We start from the raw sequence: 18,161 nt of genomic DNA on the forward strand, positions 1-18,161 counted from the left end.
CCTTGTGCGCCCCCTTCCTCCGCATCGCGGGGTCATGAAGGGGGGCTCCTTGGGTGGGGGACAAGAGGGGATCGGCGCGGGGGGGCTGGGGTCCCCAAGGGAGGCAAGATGGCGAGGGGCCAGAAGCCGAATGCCGCGCGCCCCCTCCCTCCGCACCGCGGGGTCATGAAGGGGGGACCCCTTGATGGGGGACAAGAGGGGGTGGGGCGGGTGGGGGCCGAAGTCTCTGGGGTCCCCAAGGGACGCAAGATGGGGAAGGTGTAAGAAGCCGAACATTAACCCCTTGTGCGCCCCCTCCCTCCGCATCGCGGGGTCATGAAGGGGGGCTCCTTGGGTGGGGGACAAGAGGGGGTGGGGCGGGTGGGGGCCGAAGTCTCTGGGGTCCCCAAGGGACGCAAGATGGCGAGGGGCCAGAAGCCGGATGCCGCGCGCCCCCTCCGTCCGCATCGCGTCGCGGGCTCCTGGGGGGCTCCTCGAGCCTGCGGCCCGGCCGGCCTCCCTCCCTCCCTCCCTCCCTGCCAGTGGCGCAGCGCCTCCGCAAGGCGCCCCTCCCCCGGCGGCGGGCGGGGCGGCGGCTGCGTCAGCGGGGGCCGGCTATAAAGGCGGCGGGCCGGCGGCGGGCGGCGCACACAGCCCCGGCCCTGCCTCTCCTCCTCATCCTCTCCTCCTCCTCCTCCTCCTCCTCTCCTCTCCCGCCGGCGGCAGCATGAGCGCCTTCGGCTACGAGGCCTTCTACGGGCCGGCCTACAGGCGGCGCTACGGCGGCGCGGCCGAGAGCCCGCGGCTGCAGCTGTCCTCGGCGCGCAGCTACAGCAGCAGCGCGGCGCGCTCGGCCTACTCGGCCTACTCGGCCGGCTCCGCGCGCCGCGCCTACGCGCCGGGCGCCGCCTCGCTGCTGGCCGGCCTGGAGAGCCTGGACCTGAGCCAGGTGGCGGCCATCAGCAGCGACCTCAAGTCCATCCGCACGCAGGAGAAGGTGCAGCTGCAGGACCTCAACGACCGCTTCGCCAGCTTCATCGAGCGCGTGCACGAGCTGGAGCAGCAGAACAAGGTGCTGGAGGCCGAGCTGCTGGTGCTGCGCCAGAAGCACGCCGAGCCCTCGCGCTTCCGCGCGCTCTACGAGCAGGAGATCCGCGAGCTGCGCCTGGCCGTGGAGGAGGCGGGCGCCGAGCGCCAGGCGCTGCAGGCCGAGCGCCAGGGGCTGGAGGAGGCGCTGCGCGCGCTGCAGGCGCGCTACGAGGAGGAGGCGCTGAGCCGCGAGGAGGCCGAGGGCCGCCTGCTGGAGGCGCGCAAGGCGGCCGACGAGGCGGCGCTGGGCCGCGCCGAGCTGGAGAAGCGCGTGGACAGCCTGCTGGACGAGATCGCCTTCCTCAAGAAGGTGCACGAGGAGGAGATCGCCGAGCTGCAGGCGCAGATCCAGTACGCGCAGCTCTCGGTGGAGATGGAGGTGGCGGCCAAGCCCGACCTGTCGGCCGCGCTCAAGGACATCCGCTCGCAGTACGAGAAGCTGGCGGCCAAGAACATGCAGAACGCCGAGGACTGGTTCCGCAGCCGCTTCAGCGTGCTCACCGAGAGCGCCGCCAAGAACACGGACGCCGTGCGCGCCGCCAAGGACGAGGTGTCCGAGAGCCGCCGCCTGCTCAAGGCCAAGACGCTGGAGATCGAGGCCTGCCGCGGCATGAACGAGGCGCTGGAGAAGCAGCTGCAGGAGCTGGAGGACAAGCAGAACGCCGACATCAGCGCGCTGCAGGTGGGGGCGCCGGCCGGCCGGCCCGGGGAGGGGGAGCGGGCGCGGGCCGGCCCGGGGGGCCTACCCCGGGGAGGGGGAGCGGGCCGGCCTGGGGGGCGCGCCCCGGGGAGGGGGAGGGGGAGCGGGCCCGGGCCGCCCCCGGGGGACGGGGAGCGGGCGCTGTCCAACACTGACTCTACTGAGTCAGCTCCGGGAGGGACCGGCTGCCTACACGGCACACCTGTGCCCAGGGGCCAGGAGGGAGGGGCGCGCCCCGCCCTGGCTGGAGGGCTGGGGGAGGGGAGGTGTGGAACTTCTCCCCCCCCCACACACACACACAAAGCACCTGGGCTAGTGGGGAGGGGGCGGAGAAGGCGGAGGGGGGGTCCCGGAGCTCGCCTGCCGGGAAGCCCGGTTCGGACTCCCGAAGCGGGGGACGCTGCCCTCTCTAGGGGCTGCTGCACCCACAGAGCATGGGCCCGTCCCACGGGCTCAGAGAGCCCCCAAACCCCCGGGATCGGAGGAGACGGCGCCCTGCCCCTCCCCTCCCCCACCCCCCCAGCCAGATGCTTTGGGGAAAAGGCCGTTCCTTCCTTCATCCCCAAGCCCCCCCCCCCACGGGTCTCCTCCGGCCTCTACCCCACAGCAGACTGGAGACAGACACATGAGTGGGCTCTGCTTGCCCCAGGAAGGTCGTGTCTCCCGGGCACTGCCAGGAGGGGTGGCGCAGGCCCGGGGAGGCACAGCCTGCTGGTGTGCGGGGTGGGAGCCTGCAGAGTTCGGGAAGGTTCCCAGACGGGCAGGGTGGGACTGGAGCCCAGGCCAGAGTGGACCCTGTAATAGGCAGAAAGGCAGGGGTGCCATCTGCCACTGACAAGGCGGCCCCTCCTTTTTTCAGAAGAGAGACAGCTTTAAGGCCTAGGTTCTGCTTCCCTTTCCGACAGGACACAATTAACAAACTGGAAAACGAACTGAGGACCACTAAGAGCGAGATGGCACGCTACTTGAAGGAATACCAAGATCTGCTCAACGTGAAGATGGCTTTGGATATTGAAATTGCAGCCTACAGGTAGGAGCGGGGGAGGCGGGCAGCCAGGCAGCCCAACAGTTCCAAAGCCTGTGGTAGCCACGTCAGCTTCTTTGGCAGGAGAAGTCCCAAAAGACCTCTCTTATGCACTAGCTAGCTGTGCAGCCTCGAGCAAGTCATGGAATGACTTTGTGCCTCAGTTTCCTCCATTGCAAACTGAGTGAGTCCATTTCAACAAGCTCCCAAATTTCCTTTCCGACCTAAGTCTAGAACATTGTGATCCTTTTAAGGTTTTGGATGGCAGTCAAATCCCCAGGTACTCCCGTTAATGTCTTTGGGTCTGTTTAGCTAGAGAGTTTCTCTGTCTCAGGTTCTGACCCAGTTTCCTCAGACATGCATAGACGGCAAAGGAATGATCTAAATCTGCATATTAACATTTATTTTTAATTGTAATGGGGAGAATCAGATCTCCTGGCCCATAATAAGCCCTTAATGAGTGTCTGTCTGTTGCCTGACATGCTTCAACAAAGCAAGAGCAGGCTCTTTAATTCTCATTATACTCCCAAAGATTCCTCCTTTGTTTAAAGAAGAATTGGGATGCTTCATCTAAAAAGAAAATTGCCTCAAACATCGACAACCCTAATGTGACTTTTAAAATGTGGCTTGAACATACAGTTGTCATCAGACTGCTTGTCTATCCAGATTTAAATCATTAAAAATGGATTCCTGCCAAAAGAAGCAGGTCTAACTTCTAGGGCTGTTTCGAGTTCAGGATGAGGGTCTCCTGTTACTTCCTGACTAGGAAAACAACTGCTTTTTCAAGGGAGAATCGTTATTGAGGGGAGAAATAGGAGACAATTCATCATGTCCAGTTCAGGGGAAGAAAAAAAAAGTCATTGTAAGACTGAGTGTCTTTAGTCTGAAGGCTTTCAAGAGAGGTCCTTAACCTCTGAACAGCGAGATTTTAACCATCCTTTGACCCAGAAGCTCTTTCATACCTAAGAGCTTCCCATCTTTGACAGTGGAAAGATGGGATCTTGGAAGGCATGGAATTTGAGTCCTGTCTTTGCTATTTTATATAGCTGGGGGACCTGGGTCAAGGTCAGAATGAGGGGGAAAGTACAGAGACCCATTTAAGGTCTGCATAAGGAAAGAACTACTGATTCCTATTCTCTTAAATGGGGGGGGGGGTGGTTGGTGATCTCTGAGGTTTCTTCCAACTCCAAGTCAATTATCCTTTGACTTTTCAGTTTGGTGTTTCTCAGTCTGATGATACAGACTTTAAAGAATGACACCATGCTATTTAAAAGTTGATGGGTAGGAATTTTATTTATTCTAGTCTTTTGGAATATTATTATTTTGGAAAGCTTTAGCAAGAATTTTCACTTCTCCATCTGTCTTTGTGGTTGATTTCTGAACCCATGCCTCTCATCCCCACCACTCACCCTATTGTTTTCTCCCCAGGAAACTATTGGAAGGTGAAGAGACCCGTCTGAGCTTCACCAGTGTTGGAAGTCTAGCCAGTAGCTACTCCCAGAGCTCCCAGGTCTTTGGGCGCTCTGCCTACAGCGGTCTGCAGACCACCTCATATTTGATGTCTGCTCGTGCCTTCCCCTCATACTACACCAGTCATGTTCAAGAGGAACAGATTGAGGTGGAAGAGACCATTGAGGCAACCAAGGCAGAAGAAGCCAAAGATGAGCCCCCCTCTGAAGGGGAAGGAGAGGCTGAGGAAGAGGAGAAGGAGGAAGGAGAAGAAGAGGAAGGAGGCGAAGAGGAAGAAGGTAAAAAAAAAGCAAAACACCAGGGTTTTCTGCTTTAATAGATGTAGTGTAGTCAAAAGGTGCCTGAAATTGAAGTCAGAAGACCTGGGTTCAAGTAGAAGACCTGGGTTTGAGTCCTGTTTCCATTAGTTTTTAGTTGCTGGACTTTAACTATTCAGTTGGCTTCCTCTAAGATAGGGACAATCATACTTTCCAAACCCAGAGTTAGTAGAAAGGATCAAATGAGCTCTTTGCTAATATGAATAAATAAGTTCATTTTTGAATCATATTAATGAATGAATGAATGAATGAATTCATAGACAGAATGTAACTTGGAAGAACAGAGGACCATTGTATTTGTAGCTGAAGGGGAAATCTGAGATCATTGAGTTCAATTAGCTTATTTTATACAAGGAGAAACATTGAACTTGATATTTTGCTAGCATTTTGTGCCAAACAGATTTTATTCATGTCCTCTCAGTTATTCATGGAATGAGAGAAGGTCATTTATCCAATTGACCTTAATGGGAAAAAGTTTAAAAAGAAAAGACCTTTCAAGTGTTATTCCATTGTTCTCTTTTTCTTAAAATATGCTCTTTCTTCCTGCTGCTGATGAGATGCCTAAAGAGAAGGAAAGTCTGAAGGAGTTAGTGCTTGAGAGGAGTTTGGCCTTGACTCCCCAGAAGTAGTAAATTCATTGGCTTTGTAATGGACCACCAGTGTCCAGTTATAAAACCTCATTCAATGGGACTGTTCAATGTGTGTTTTTTTTTGTTGTTTTTTGACAAGGCTATGGGGTTAAGTGACTTGTCCAAGGTCATGTGGCTAGGTAATTATCAAGTATCTGAATCCAGATTTGAACTCAGGTCCTCCTGACTATAGGACCAGTGCTCTATCCATTGTGCCACCTAGCTGCCCCTGATATGTATGCTTTTGAAAATGGCAGTGGAGTAGACAATGTAACTACAGGGACAGAATTCTTGTGTCATATAGATGTAACTCTGGGGGCAGAGGATCTGGGTTCAAATCCTATCTCTAACAGTTTCTACTGGAATGACCTTGGGCATCACCTGGGTCTTAGTTTCCTAATCTGTAAAATGAAACACTTAGCCTAATTATCCTCTGAAGACAGTTTGAGTTCTATGACTCCACTCTCAATGGACTTATTTTGGAAAAAAAAAAGGCATTTGAACAATATAGTCCTTGGTAAAAATGTTACTGAGAACTTGGCTGAATCTGACATGTCTTGTGTCTAATTGTGATCCCCGCCATGTGCTTTTAAAAGGTGCCAAGGATGAATCTGAAGACAAGGAAGCCGAGGAAGAAGAGGGTGGTGAAGCTGGAGAGGAAGGCGAGGAAGCCGAAGAGGAGGAAGAGAAAGAGAAGAAGGAAGAAGAAGCCGCTGGAGAAGAAGCTGTAGAGCAGAAGAAGAAAGATTAAGTTCTCTTTTCCTTGATTATTTCAGGTTACCCCCCACCCCCGATCAGGTCAACAATCCCACCACTCGGCAAATCTGTTGAGCACTGAATGCTATAAAGAATAAGAAACCACATATTTAAAAAAAAATACGACTAATCTGAGATGACTTAGATTGAAAGTGAATGTTATGCTAAATGTCTTCCCCTATGCAAGAGTATTTGGTGTGCTTTTTGATAGCTTTCCCTGGCTTGCTGCCAGACTGTGCATGGTACATGCTTATGAATTCTGGGTTGATAACAGTATGGATGATTCAGACATTTACAATGAAAAAACATGAATAAACAACCTCATTGATATCAGTATTAAACTTGATGAAAACCATAATTAATCTTTGGAAACTTTTGGTGGTTAAAAAATAATGACCCCAAGTTATGTGCAATAACTACCAAATAAAGGCATCCTGGAATGGTATTATAATCCCTTGTTGTGGCTATTGTGTGTTAATTAAAGAGAATTTCAAATATGCATTCAAGTAATGAGCAGCTGACAAGCGAGAAGCCAGGTTACTGATCTCAGAATCTCATGGTACCAGAAAAAAATATTAAACTTTCCCTTTTCTTCAATAATTATTTACTCCCAGTTGGTGCTTTCTAAGGAACTCAAAGCTTAAGTTATCAATTCAGGAATCTTGCCTATCTTCCCCACCCTCTGCCTCCTCCTTGCCCTCCCTCTCTCCACCCCATAACATATCCCCAATCCTTCCAAATATCATCAGTAATTAACAGAAAGACTAAGGGGGGGACCCTCCTACCAATTACAGTGTACTGGTTCCAGTACAACCTCCAGTACAAAGTCAAAATGGTTTCATAGTGAAATCTGTGAGAAGACAGACTAAATATACCACACTGAGCAAATGGGCACATGAGAGAGAGACCCAGTGAAAGATTATCAACTCAAAATGGGTAGACAGTGCCTCTCAACAGGCAAAACAGTAAAAAGCTTGATCTTTTTTTTTTTAATTGCTCCAAATGGTGGAAGATGATAAACAAAAACAGATCATTATCGGTTAAATGTAAATAGATATTAAAATGACACAGAAATCAGAAGACAAATCCCTACTTAAATCTTGTCCACAAACTTGAACCAGGGATGATTCTGAGTTTTCAGTTTAGTTCCTGGCCTCTTTGCTGCTGCCCTGAAATTCTACAAGCCTCTTAGATTTTTAAAAGACATGTCAATAAACCTTTGATGCCAAATGTTAAACCAACTATTAGTGCCTAACACCTGGACAGGGTTCCCTTGAATATTCCTTTACATATCTTAATTTGGAAAGCTAGAGGTTCAGAGGATGATTCCAACTGGTTAAGAACTTCTTTAAATAAAACATTCATAGCTGTCCATGCCTAACATATCTTATAGAATCCTAATGCTTGTACGGTATCTAATCTGCTGTGGGTTAGAGCAGAAGTTACTGATTATGTTTTTCTGCTTCTGTCTTCCAAAGCTAATTTATGGTGATTCAACCCCTCCTATAGTAGTGTAATTGATATCACTTGGGGGGGGACCCCAATGCTTATATCTGCATTTACTCTGCCTTCATTTATATGCTGCACTGTGCTTTTGCCTTTGAGACTCACTTCTGTCTGTTTCAAACTAAAACTGTTAGCAAGAAAATGCATTTCTGTCATACTGTGACTGTGAACCTGCAAGATCCATTGTTGACGGGCTTCTGCAAAGATACCTCTGTGGAATGAAACTAATTTTTTTTTTTTTGCATTTTTGGTCTTGGAAAATAGGTTTGGAGGACTGAGTGTTGTTAATAGCAAAGTTGTATTAAAAAGGAACTTTAGTCCAATAGAAACAGTGGTATTTGGAAATTGCTTGAACCAAATCGGAGCTGAAAGTTATGACACATTGTATCACCATCCCACCCCCATCCTGTGTGCCACAATAAAAATACATAAAGAAAAAATACGAGTGCGTGAACTTTGTTATTCTTATGGGAATAATGATCCTACAAAAGAGGCAAAAACTTAATCTTTTGAAAATGGCATGTTCTTGAGCTAGATCTATTGCTCAGGACAAGGAAAAGGCCACTGGGTTTGAGATTTAAGGGATGTGGGTTCTAGTCTTAACTCTGTAAGGTGATCTGGCTTAACTTCAGGAAAATCACCTTACCTATCTAGACCTCAGTTTGTCCAGTTCTATGATGAGGTGAATGAATTCTTCTTGAAGGTTCTTTCTCACCCATTCTACAGAAAATTCTACTTCTGTTGATGGCAACTACATAGGTACTCATAAGACCTATTTCCATTACTTTAATCTGTTAAAACATATAGGCATAATAGTGTTTTAATTCTTATGTATTATTTTTAAGTTATGTATTTTGTATTTTAAGTATTATGTATTATTTTAAGTTATGTATTATGTATTATTTTTAAGTTATTTAAGTTATTATTATTTAAGTCTCATGTATTATTATTAAGTCTTATGTCTTATGTATTATTCCAAAATGCTTTCTAGAACGGTTCAGCATCCTCCAACAGTGCATAGATGTGCCTGGGTTCTCACAGTCCCTTCATTGATTCTTTCCCTTTTTGTCATCTTTGTCAATCTAATGGGGGTGAGTGGAAGCTCTGGTACGTATCTAAAACCAAGAGTCATCATTATTTATTTGTTGTGGAGAGAAACTCTCCAATTATCCATAAAGTAGTAATTGTCAATGCAATTTGGTCCCGGTTTAACAAAATAGAGAGCAATGGTCAGGTAGGTAACATATACAAATGAGTGTATCTAGTAGTCTAAAATAAAATAGACACAAGTAACCCAACTACTTAGATAAAGACTGACTTTTGGGGGGGGAAGAGGTCATTGGGCAATGAAGTGAATGGAGTGCTGGGTCTGAAGTCAGGAAGACTGGAGTTCAAATATGATTGCTAGCTGCGTGATCCTGATCTAATCACCACCCCTTTTGACTCACTTCCCTCATTTATAAAATGAGCTGGAGAATGAAATAGAAAATCACCCAGGATCTCTGCCAAGAAAACCCCAAATGGAGTAAAGAAGAGTTGGATAGATTGAAAAAACTGAAGAACAATTTTGACAGAAACTGCTGGAAATATTGAAATGTGCAAACAATTCTTTTTAGTGTAGACCGACATCTCTTCTTCAACTAAGAGAACCTCCACATAGATCAGTGGATAGCCTAAATATTAAAAAGAATCACCTCCTGAACAAATTAGGGCATCGTGGAGGGAAAGTATGTATTTTAGTTATGGAAGGAATCAAAATTCATGAATCAAAAGGAAGAGAGAATCATAGAAGCTACAGTGGATAATTTTGATTCCTAAGTTTAAAAGCTGTTTTGCACAAATGCATACCATAAACTGACTATGAAAAGAAAAGCATTTCATTGAGAAAAATCTTTGAGGCGAGTTTTTTGATAGTGGTCTCTTTTCCAAGATATGTAAAGGATTCATTCAAATTTATAGGATAAAGACTCATTCTCTATGGAAGAAATTCAGACTTTCAGTCTGAGTATATAGTGAGGAATAGTGAGTATATAGGGGGAAAAATGCTCCAAAACTCCAGAAATTAGACAAATACAAATTAGAGGAGTTTATATCTGTCTGAATTCAGATGACAGGTACAGTGGAATGGCCCCATTTTTGTATGTATTCTATTCTTGTCTTGTATTTGGAGCTTGGAATGTGATTAGCAGGAAAGCGCAAAGACAAGAAGGCACACCATTCTACTATTGAGATACACAGGTGCATGTTGAGGATGTTTTCTGAGACTGCGATGAATAAAAAAAATGAGTCAAGCATCCACCCTCTTTTAATCTAGTGGTTATCAGATTTTTTAGAAGAATGTGCAAAAATCTAAATTATTCTGCCAATCCTCTCCAACTCAAAGATATTAATTAATAATAGGAGGGAGGCGTCAAAGAATAGAAGGGGGAAACTAAAACAGATGGCTGAGGCAGTACTAAAGACTATGGAACAGGCTGCATTGTAATGTTCTTTTTCATCTTCTCCTTCTCCACTTTTCAATATTTCTTTCCAGAAGTTTATGTGTTCCCTTAACTCCCTTGTCAATATGCCATTAGGAGATATCCTGTTTTATAGAGTAAAGGCACAGCAAGCAAAGCTTAGCACAACTACAAGCCTTTGGGCTTTCCCTCTGGATAAACTCAGAACAAAATCTCAGAATTGTTTCCTGTATTTTCTGGTATTTCCTGATCTAAGACAAGCACAGAACAAACTTGGACCAGTTTGACTCATGAAGCCTTTCTATGAATGGAGCTTGCCACAATGTTGCTGTTGCCCTTCAGGCTCAGGGCTACAGTTTACTATGTAGCCATTAAAATAAGTATTGAGATGTGCCTATACTAAAGTGGGTCACCCCACTAGGTGCGGGGTCCCAGCACATGTCCCTAGTTAGTCTCCTTCTTTGTGAGCCATTTTTCTCACTTTGAAATAAAATTTCCATTTGAATTCTCTCTTTCCTACCTCTACTCGCTCCAGTCACCCACAGATTTAGAGGTCAATTCTGTCCAACTGGCAACTGCAACTATTATTTCAATAATACAAATTTCAATAACACAAACCTCTCTCGCCTTGACCTCTTTTCTTTTTTTAAAAGATTTATTTATTTTGAATTTTACAATTTTCCCCTAATCTTGCTTCCCTCCCCCCACCCCCCACAGAAGGCAATTTGCCAGTCTTTACATTGTTTCCATGGTCTACATGGATCCAAATTGAGTGTGATGTGAGAGAGAAATCATATCCTTAAGGAAGAAACATAAAGTATAAGAGATAGCAAGATCAGACAATAAGGTATCAGTTTTTTCCCCCCTAAATTCAAGGTAATAGTCCTTGGCTTGACCTCTTTTCTAATCTCTACTCCCACATTTTCACTAGCCTATTGGACAATTCCAGTATCTGACACTTGACCACCATCATCTGTGTTTTCCTAGTGCTGTTCCCCTTTGGTTCTCCTCTTTGAGGAATGAATATTCTGGTTTTCTTTGACAGATCCTCATCTCTATTGTATCCCTATTTACAAGCACCGCTCCCCCTCTCAGGGCTCAATCATAAACCCTCTTTCACTCTATACTCCTATGAGTTCTGTAATCATCTCTAGGCAGATAATTTACAGATGTATATATTCAACCCTAGTCTCTTTTCTGAGCACCATTCCCATAGTCCCAGCCCCTAATTAGCCATTATTAGCTCAATATCCCTTTGGCATCTCACCCTCAACATATCCCAAACAGTTCATTTGCTTTCCCTTCAAACACTCCCTTCCTCAGACCCTCTCCTCTGCAGATTACAGCACCAGCGTGACAAACTAAGCATCATTCTTGACTGCTCATTTCCCCTGCCCCCTCAGAGCTCATTAATTCACAAGTCTTATCTGTTAGGACAGTTCTTTCATCAGATCACTTATTTCTACCCACATGAGCACCACTCAAGGTCAGCTTCTTATAAGCTTTCTCTTGGACTATTGCAAGAACCCCTAATTTTTGTCCATCCTCTATCTAGCTGCCCAATAGTATTCCTTGGGGAGAGAATCATCCCACAGCTCCAATGGAAACAACTGGCAATTGAATACATGTCTTTTAAATAGATTAATTTAATATAAATAATAGAATTTAGAACTATAAAGGACCTTAGAAATCATCTACTTTAACTTTGTCACTTTACAAATTAAAAAAAATGGGGTCCAGAGAAGTTATTGTTCAAAGTCACACAAGTAGTTAATATCAGAGAAAAAAAATTGAACCCAGGTCATTTATATGGAAACAAGAATCATTATTCCATATCACAGTGAATGTCTTTATCACATCCCATCAGGGACTTGTCAACAATTGTTTAGATCCTCTATGCCTGTGGGGCCTGTCCCTCCCTTTGACTGAAGGATGGGAACCCCCCCTTCTATTTTTGGAAGGGAACCCAGACAAGATATCTCTTCATTTTTCACCTGGTGCACTCTTCTGGACGTTTCTAGCATTTCTCCATTCCAATTTCTTCCTCCAACTCTTTATTTTAACTTCCTTTTATATTTTGTTTTCCCCTAATTAGTTGGTAAGCTCCTTGTGGGTAGCGATTGTTTTTTTTTTTTAATTTTGATTTTCTTTGCTATCTCCAATTTGTAGTATACTGCCTGGCATATAATAGGTGCTTAAGAAATGTTTATTGATCATCTGCTTGACTATGCAGCCCACAAGGCTGACCCTTGAATATGGGAGTATGTGACATAGTGGACCCCAAGACCAGCACGCTCCTTACCATATGACTACTACGTGGTTGATAAGGATGTTTGACTCTTAGGCAGTGTGGAGTGTTAATTTAAATTAAAATCCTTCTTTCTTGCCTATAGTCTCCCCACACACCAACTTCAAAATGGAGCAAAGCCCCAGTTCTTCTCTGAATCCAGAACAAATAGGAGGTAATTCTGTAGCATGGTGCCTAATCATTTCTTCCTGTAGCTCAGTAGCAAAGAAGAAAATTCTAGCTAAGTACAGGTCTCTGCCTTGATCTGCCATGGTGAGTGAAAGATTCATTAATTATGTGTGGTCCAAGCATGGAAATTTATTGTACGTTCACTGCAGGCCTTCATTATTCTTTCCCCCCTAGTGTCAGAGAAGACTATAACTCAACATAGAGAGTAAAAATATCTCACCTATTAGTTAGTGTCACTTATTGGAAAGCGGATGGCGTTTGAATTTCAGTCCTGACTTTTCCACTTATTATCGAAGTGACCCTGGGCAAATGGCCAACTTTCCTTGACTCCATTTCCTTAACTGTAAATGAGGAGGTTGAGCCAGATGGTTCTAGAGGGTTCTGGGAAAATTCCATCTTTTCCAAGCCTTAGATTTTTCATCTGCATAATGAGGGGCTTTTATGAGACGCCCTCTAACTTTCCCCCTATCCCATGTGCATCATGATTGTTCTCTTTAGTCTTGTCCAGGATTGACAATTCGATTTTTGAATTAGAAGAAATAAGTTCAAACCCAGGCTTTGCCATTTCTTACCTGTGTAACCTTGGGAAACTTATTTCTTCTCGTTTGTCCTTCTCTATAACAAAATATTCAGAGCTAGTGACCCCTAAAGTCTCTTGTAACTTATCACCTTTACTAATCATTCCCTGGAGAAATCCATAAGCAGAGGAGTTGGGGAAACAAAGGACGATATGAGATAAGGTTTGAAGCTATAGGGGCATTTGGGTCCCAGAGGAACATTAGAACTCAACTCCCTATTTTTACAGATGCTAGACTTTAAATTCCCGTCCTCTGACTGAATTCCACATAGCCCACTACACAGCAGGCTGGTCTTCAGTACTTTAGTCTTGTTCCAACTTGGGAGTAACTTCGCTCCTCATTAACACTTTCAGAAATCACTATCTGATTTTCTTTTCTCTCCCACTTCTCTTCTAGGGTAACATCATTCAGAATTCTCCCCCTATTCTGATTGTGGAGGTTGTTTTCTACTAGCCTGCAGGTCATTCTCATTTTCATCTTTCTTCTCCAACCTTAATCTTGTCCTCCATTTTAGAGACTTTCTTTTATATGTGGTTGGCTTCCTAGTTAAGAAAATTCTTTAAATTCTATGATTTGCTCCTTCACCCCAAGCAGAAACACTGAAATTCGAATATCTGACCATATCCTTCTTTCTTTTGGTCTCTCCTATCTATGCCTTCTATCAAGCCCAGATTATTACCCTGTTCTAGCCTTTCTTCCATTCAGAATCTTGACCATAGAGACAATGAAGTCAACTAGTCATTTTCCCTCTGTCTTACTGTTGTTTCCCCACTTTCTAAATCCCAACCTTGGAAGACTGCTACGATTCTTCTGCTCCCCTGCTAACCTTAACCCACCGAATAGCAAAAACTTGTAGTATACTAAATTGCCTTGGTTGTGGGACCTCCTCTATTGGCGTTCAGAGGGATAAGGTTTTTCACAGGCAAACTTCTAGAAAGGGTGCCTCCACTCCTCCTTACTTCATAATCCTTTGCAACCTAACTTAATTACTTAATTGAAACTGTTCCTCCAAGTTTATCAATGATTTCCTAACTGCTGAATCATATGGACTTTTCCAGTTCTCACTTTTCTTGACTTTTCTGCAGTATTTACCCCTGGTGACCATCTTCTGATTCTAGCTGCCATCTCCTCTTTGAGTTTTTTGTTGGTTTGGTTTTGCAAGGCAATAGGGTTATGTAACTTGGTCAAGGTCACACAGCTAGGTAATTATTAAGTGTCTGAGGCCCGATGTGAACTCAGGACCTCCTGACTCCAGGGCTGGTAGTCTATCCACTGCACCACCTAGCTTCCCATTCCACCTAGCTGCTCCTCTTTGAGTTTCTATGACTCTGCTCCATCCTGTTCTCTTCATACCTATCTGGCCAATCCTCCTCGGACTCTTGTGTTGGATCATTGTCCATGCCCCAACCTTTATATCCAAGGGTATTTCAGGTTCTGAACCTGACTAGAGTCCATTTTCTCTCTAGTCTCTCTCTTGATGGTCTCATCAACCTTCCATGAATGTAATGCTCATCTGATGCATGCCAGAGTCTTATGATTGATAGTTGAATTTAATCCAGCCATAATTACTTACTAGCTACAATTAGGTGGCTTGGTGGATAGAGTTTTAGATGTGGAATTAGGAAGAACAGAGCAGGGTTAATAATGTCATCTATCTTATTGATTTTGTTGTTAAGATCAAATGAGATTATATCTGTAAAACAGCTTAACAACTTTAAATCATTGTGGAAATGCTAATTATTAATGTTGTTGTTACTGAGGTTATTAGCTTGTGACTCTGTTGAGTCTCAGTTTCTTATCTGTAAAGTAGGCATAGAAATAATAGCTCCCTCACAGGGCTGTTGTGAAGATCAAATGAGCTACCAGAGTGGAAGCCCTTTGCTAGCTAGTGCTACTATTAGATTAGAAAAATTCATAGTACATTTATTAGGTGAAATTATTCCTCTTCCTCTTTTAATTTGTGAATTTCTTGAGTACAGAGACTGTCTCATCCTTTTCTTTCTAGTCCAGCACTTAGTAAAGTGTCTGACATTGACTAATAAATGTTTATTGATGCCTATGTAAAAGGTACTAGGCTTGGACACACAGAAATTCAGTTCAACAGACACCAGCTGAGTCCAGAGCACTTAGGAAAGTTTAGCTAAGATCCCAGTGATATTCTCAGGAAGTTTCCAATTCAGTGACAGAATAAATCTGTAAACAATTTTAGTGCAGTTACTTAGCTGTGTGACAGTAGGTAGATCACTTCACCTTTTTTTTTGCCTCCTTTTGTTTCCTCATTTGCAAAATCAAAGTTTGAAGCTAGGTGATGAGTTCCTTTCCATCTCTCAATCTGTAACCTTATACATTTCCCAAGTCCTCCCTATCCCAAACAGTTAAAATTGGAAGGTTTAAATAGCTTGATGGAGGACCTAGAAACAAAGGTTTCCCAGACTAGCATGCCTCACAAGTCTTTCTCCTACTCATTTCTCCCATTTTCCCAGGGAAAGGGTTTTTCTTATCTAGCTCCTTATATTCAGAATATTCTACTTCTTAGGCTATCCTGACTATAAACTTCCCAGCCCACTCTCCTCCCCTCTCTGTATAATTGCTTATGGGTGTCTGGAGCAAATCCTCTTAGTTCTTTAAGCCTCTGTTGTCTGTTGTCTGAAAGGGGTGGGCTAAATGATCTTGAATAATTCTTCAAAGTCCAAATCAGTGATCCTAGAAACCTGTGGCCTAAGCAAGGTCAGCCTCTTGACTGAAATGGGAGAGAAGACCTGACTCAGATTCTCTTCACTGAGGCTCTGAACTTCTGGTCCTTTGTAAAAGGATCCTGGTAGTCTCAGTGTTGACCTGGTTGGGGTATTATGAGAAATGTTCTTGGCTTTGTGACCCTTGAAAAAACATGAGCTGTCATTATTATGAACCATTTGGGGAGATGAACTCTATTTTCAAGGGGGAATAACAAAGCATTTAAGGGCCTAGGAGAGGAAAGATGGTTTAGGTTTTTCAGAAGAAAGATTGTGGGGAATGGGGTGGGGGTGACTGTACCCAATGGAGCATTTGGATCTATTGGCCTCCTCCCTTTTTCTTCCTCCTTAGTTGCATTCTCCCTCCCTTTCCTTGCATCCTCTCTCTTACCCTCCCATTCTCTGCATCCTCCCTCCTTCCCTCCATTTCCCTGCATCAATCCATCCTCCCTTTCCCTGCATCAATCCATCCTCCCTCCCTCCCTTTCCCTGCATCAATGAGTTGGTGCCAACCTCTGCAACCCTGCTTTCCATTACTGCAGCTTTTAAATCTCTCTGACAGCTACTGCAGCTGGCTCTTTATTAGTCCAATAACTCTGGCTGGGGCTGGCTCCAGGTAAATTTAGAACAGGGTGGGAGCGAAAGTTGTGAGCTTCTGGTGCCGCAGCCCCTTCTGCAGCCTGATCTGAGCCATTACCCCGGCTTTGAATCCAGCCTCTTCCACCTTGCAATTGTGGGACTATCCTGGGCCTCTGTTTTCTCATTTGTAAAAAATGAGGGAGGTTCAGCTAGAGGACTATTCCCAGGTCTGAGTCTATGATGCTTAATTTTCACACATCTGAGGTATTGGGGCAACATATTGCTGCCCTGCATCTTATGCTTGGACATACGGGATTGCGATGAGGACTAGTAATAATGGGAATTCTCGTATTATTAAGATATTAACTATAACATTGGAAAAACCTATGGGTCATTTAACTGAACCCCCCTCAATTTTACAGATCCAATCCAAAAAGGGTCACTGAGGTCCAAGATGTCCTAGATTAGGTTTGTACTCAGGTCTTTCAACTCCAAATGCAATTCGGATCCTACAGAAACCATTAGGATTCAGTTATTTGTTTCTTGAGCCCTCACCCAATACTTTGGGCATGGGCAGTGGGGGTGGGGAGAGAACCTTTGGTGTCTTACTATTTTTTTGCAAGGCAATGGGGTTAAGTAACTTGCCCAAGGTCACCCACAGCTAAGGAAGTGTTGTGTCTATATACAACACTTCGGGGTTATTTGTATTTATTAGCTTTATAATTCTTCTACAAATACATTTACACAAATATCCCACCCCCACCCCCACCCCCACCCCCACACACATACTTTTGGTCTCTGCAATGGAATGGGAGTTTTCTTGAGCAAAGAAACAATTTCACTTGTTTTTGCATATTGCACATAATTTGCAGCCTCAGAAAATGACTAGCTGTGTGAACTGGAAAAGTCACTTAACCGCTGTTCATCTCCTTTCTTCAACTCTAAAATAAGGATAAAAGAACCTCTCTCCCAGGGTTGTGAAAATCAAATGAGATCATAACTGTAAAATGTTAGCACAATAAAAACCACTCTATATATGTGAGCTATTATGAATAGAGCTATTATTATCTAATTAATAAATGTTTGCTGAATGATTGACCAGGGTGTTAAGGAAAATAGAAGCTTAACATAGCTATAACATAGCATTTAACTCTGATGTAACTATAATATAAGAAAACTAGTTGTAGGAAATGGAAATATTTATTCTGTACAAGAGAAGATTTGGGGATTAGGAGCAGTGAGAGCAGACTTTGAGCACTGGAAAGGGTGTGGAGAAGAGGGATCTCTTTTGTCCCTCTTTAATGGAAGAGATGAAGGAAGAGTAATCATTGGAGAAAGAAGAGTTTGACTCAATGGAAGATGGCTTGGGGTTGTGGGGAGCTCCCTTCCATGCAATGAGAGGTCGAATGATTACCTCTTTGCCTGGTGGAGGGACACCGAAGAGATTTCTGATCTGGCATGAGCTGAACAAAGGTTTTGGGGGGTCCCTCCTAACTCTGAGATTCCATGGTCTCTGCCCTTTTGGAGATTATAGTCCAGTAGGGGTAACCTCGAGCAGTGGAGTCTCACTCCAGTAGAATTGGGGCCACTGATAGTACTTTGTGGGCTGCCTATTGGCTTAATTTTCAAATGCAATTTTATTTATGTTTCATTGTAATTTTATTTATTTTCTTAAATATTTCCCAGTTACATTGAAATGTGATTTGGGGATCCATGGGAAATGTTTCAAGCCACATGCTCCCCACCAGCAGTGTCTATGACACCACTGATCTACAAGATGGGGAATCCCCAAGGAGTCAGACTGTATTTCAGTTCCCCCTGTCCCCCCCAACTTAAGATCCCTGGTCCAAATACTAGTTCACACAGT

At 44.6% G+C, this 18,161-nt stretch overlaps 1 protein-coding gene across 1 annotated transcript; it reads left to right on the forward strand.

Annotated features, from left to right (window-relative positions):
* The first annotated feature begins 544 nt into the window (after positions 1–544).
* NEFL (neurofilament light chain) lies at positions 545–7,897 on the forward strand. The gene is made up of 4 exons (XM_074221943.1): positions 545–1,750; positions 2,674–2,798; positions 4,221–4,540; positions 5,805–7,897. Exons 1-4 carry the CDS (start codon positions 707–709, stop codon positions 5,957–5,959), a joined length of 1,644 nt encoding a protein of 547 aa, XP_074078044.1. The 5' UTR covers positions 545–706; the 3' UTR covers positions 5,960–7,897.
* Positions 7,898–18,161: the final 10,264 nt, after the last annotated feature.

The sequence above is a fragment of the Macrotis lagotis genome, chromosome 1 (genome assembly GCF_037893015.1).
Source record: "Macrotis lagotis isolate mMagLag1 chromosome 1, bilby.v1.9.chrom.fasta, whole genome shotgun sequence".
Taxonomy (NCBI): Eukaryota; Metazoa; Chordata; class Mammalia; order Peramelemorphia; family Peramelidae; genus Macrotis; species Macrotis lagotis.

Bases quoted from the DNA above. Each gene is read 5' to 3' on its own strand.
- NEFL (XM_074221943.1), top strand. From the start codon at position 707: ATGAGCGCCTTCGGCTACGAGGCCTTCTACGGGCCGGCCTACAGGCGG. The intron at 2,799-4,220 runs GTAGGAGCGGGG...TTTTCTCCCCAG, and splicing joins ATTGAAATTGCAGCCTACAG to GAAACTATTGGAAGGTGAAG. The intron at 4,541-5,804 runs GTAAAAAAAAAG...TGCTTTTAAAAG, and splicing joins AGGAGGCGAAGAGGAAGAAG to GTGCCAAGGATGAATCTGAA.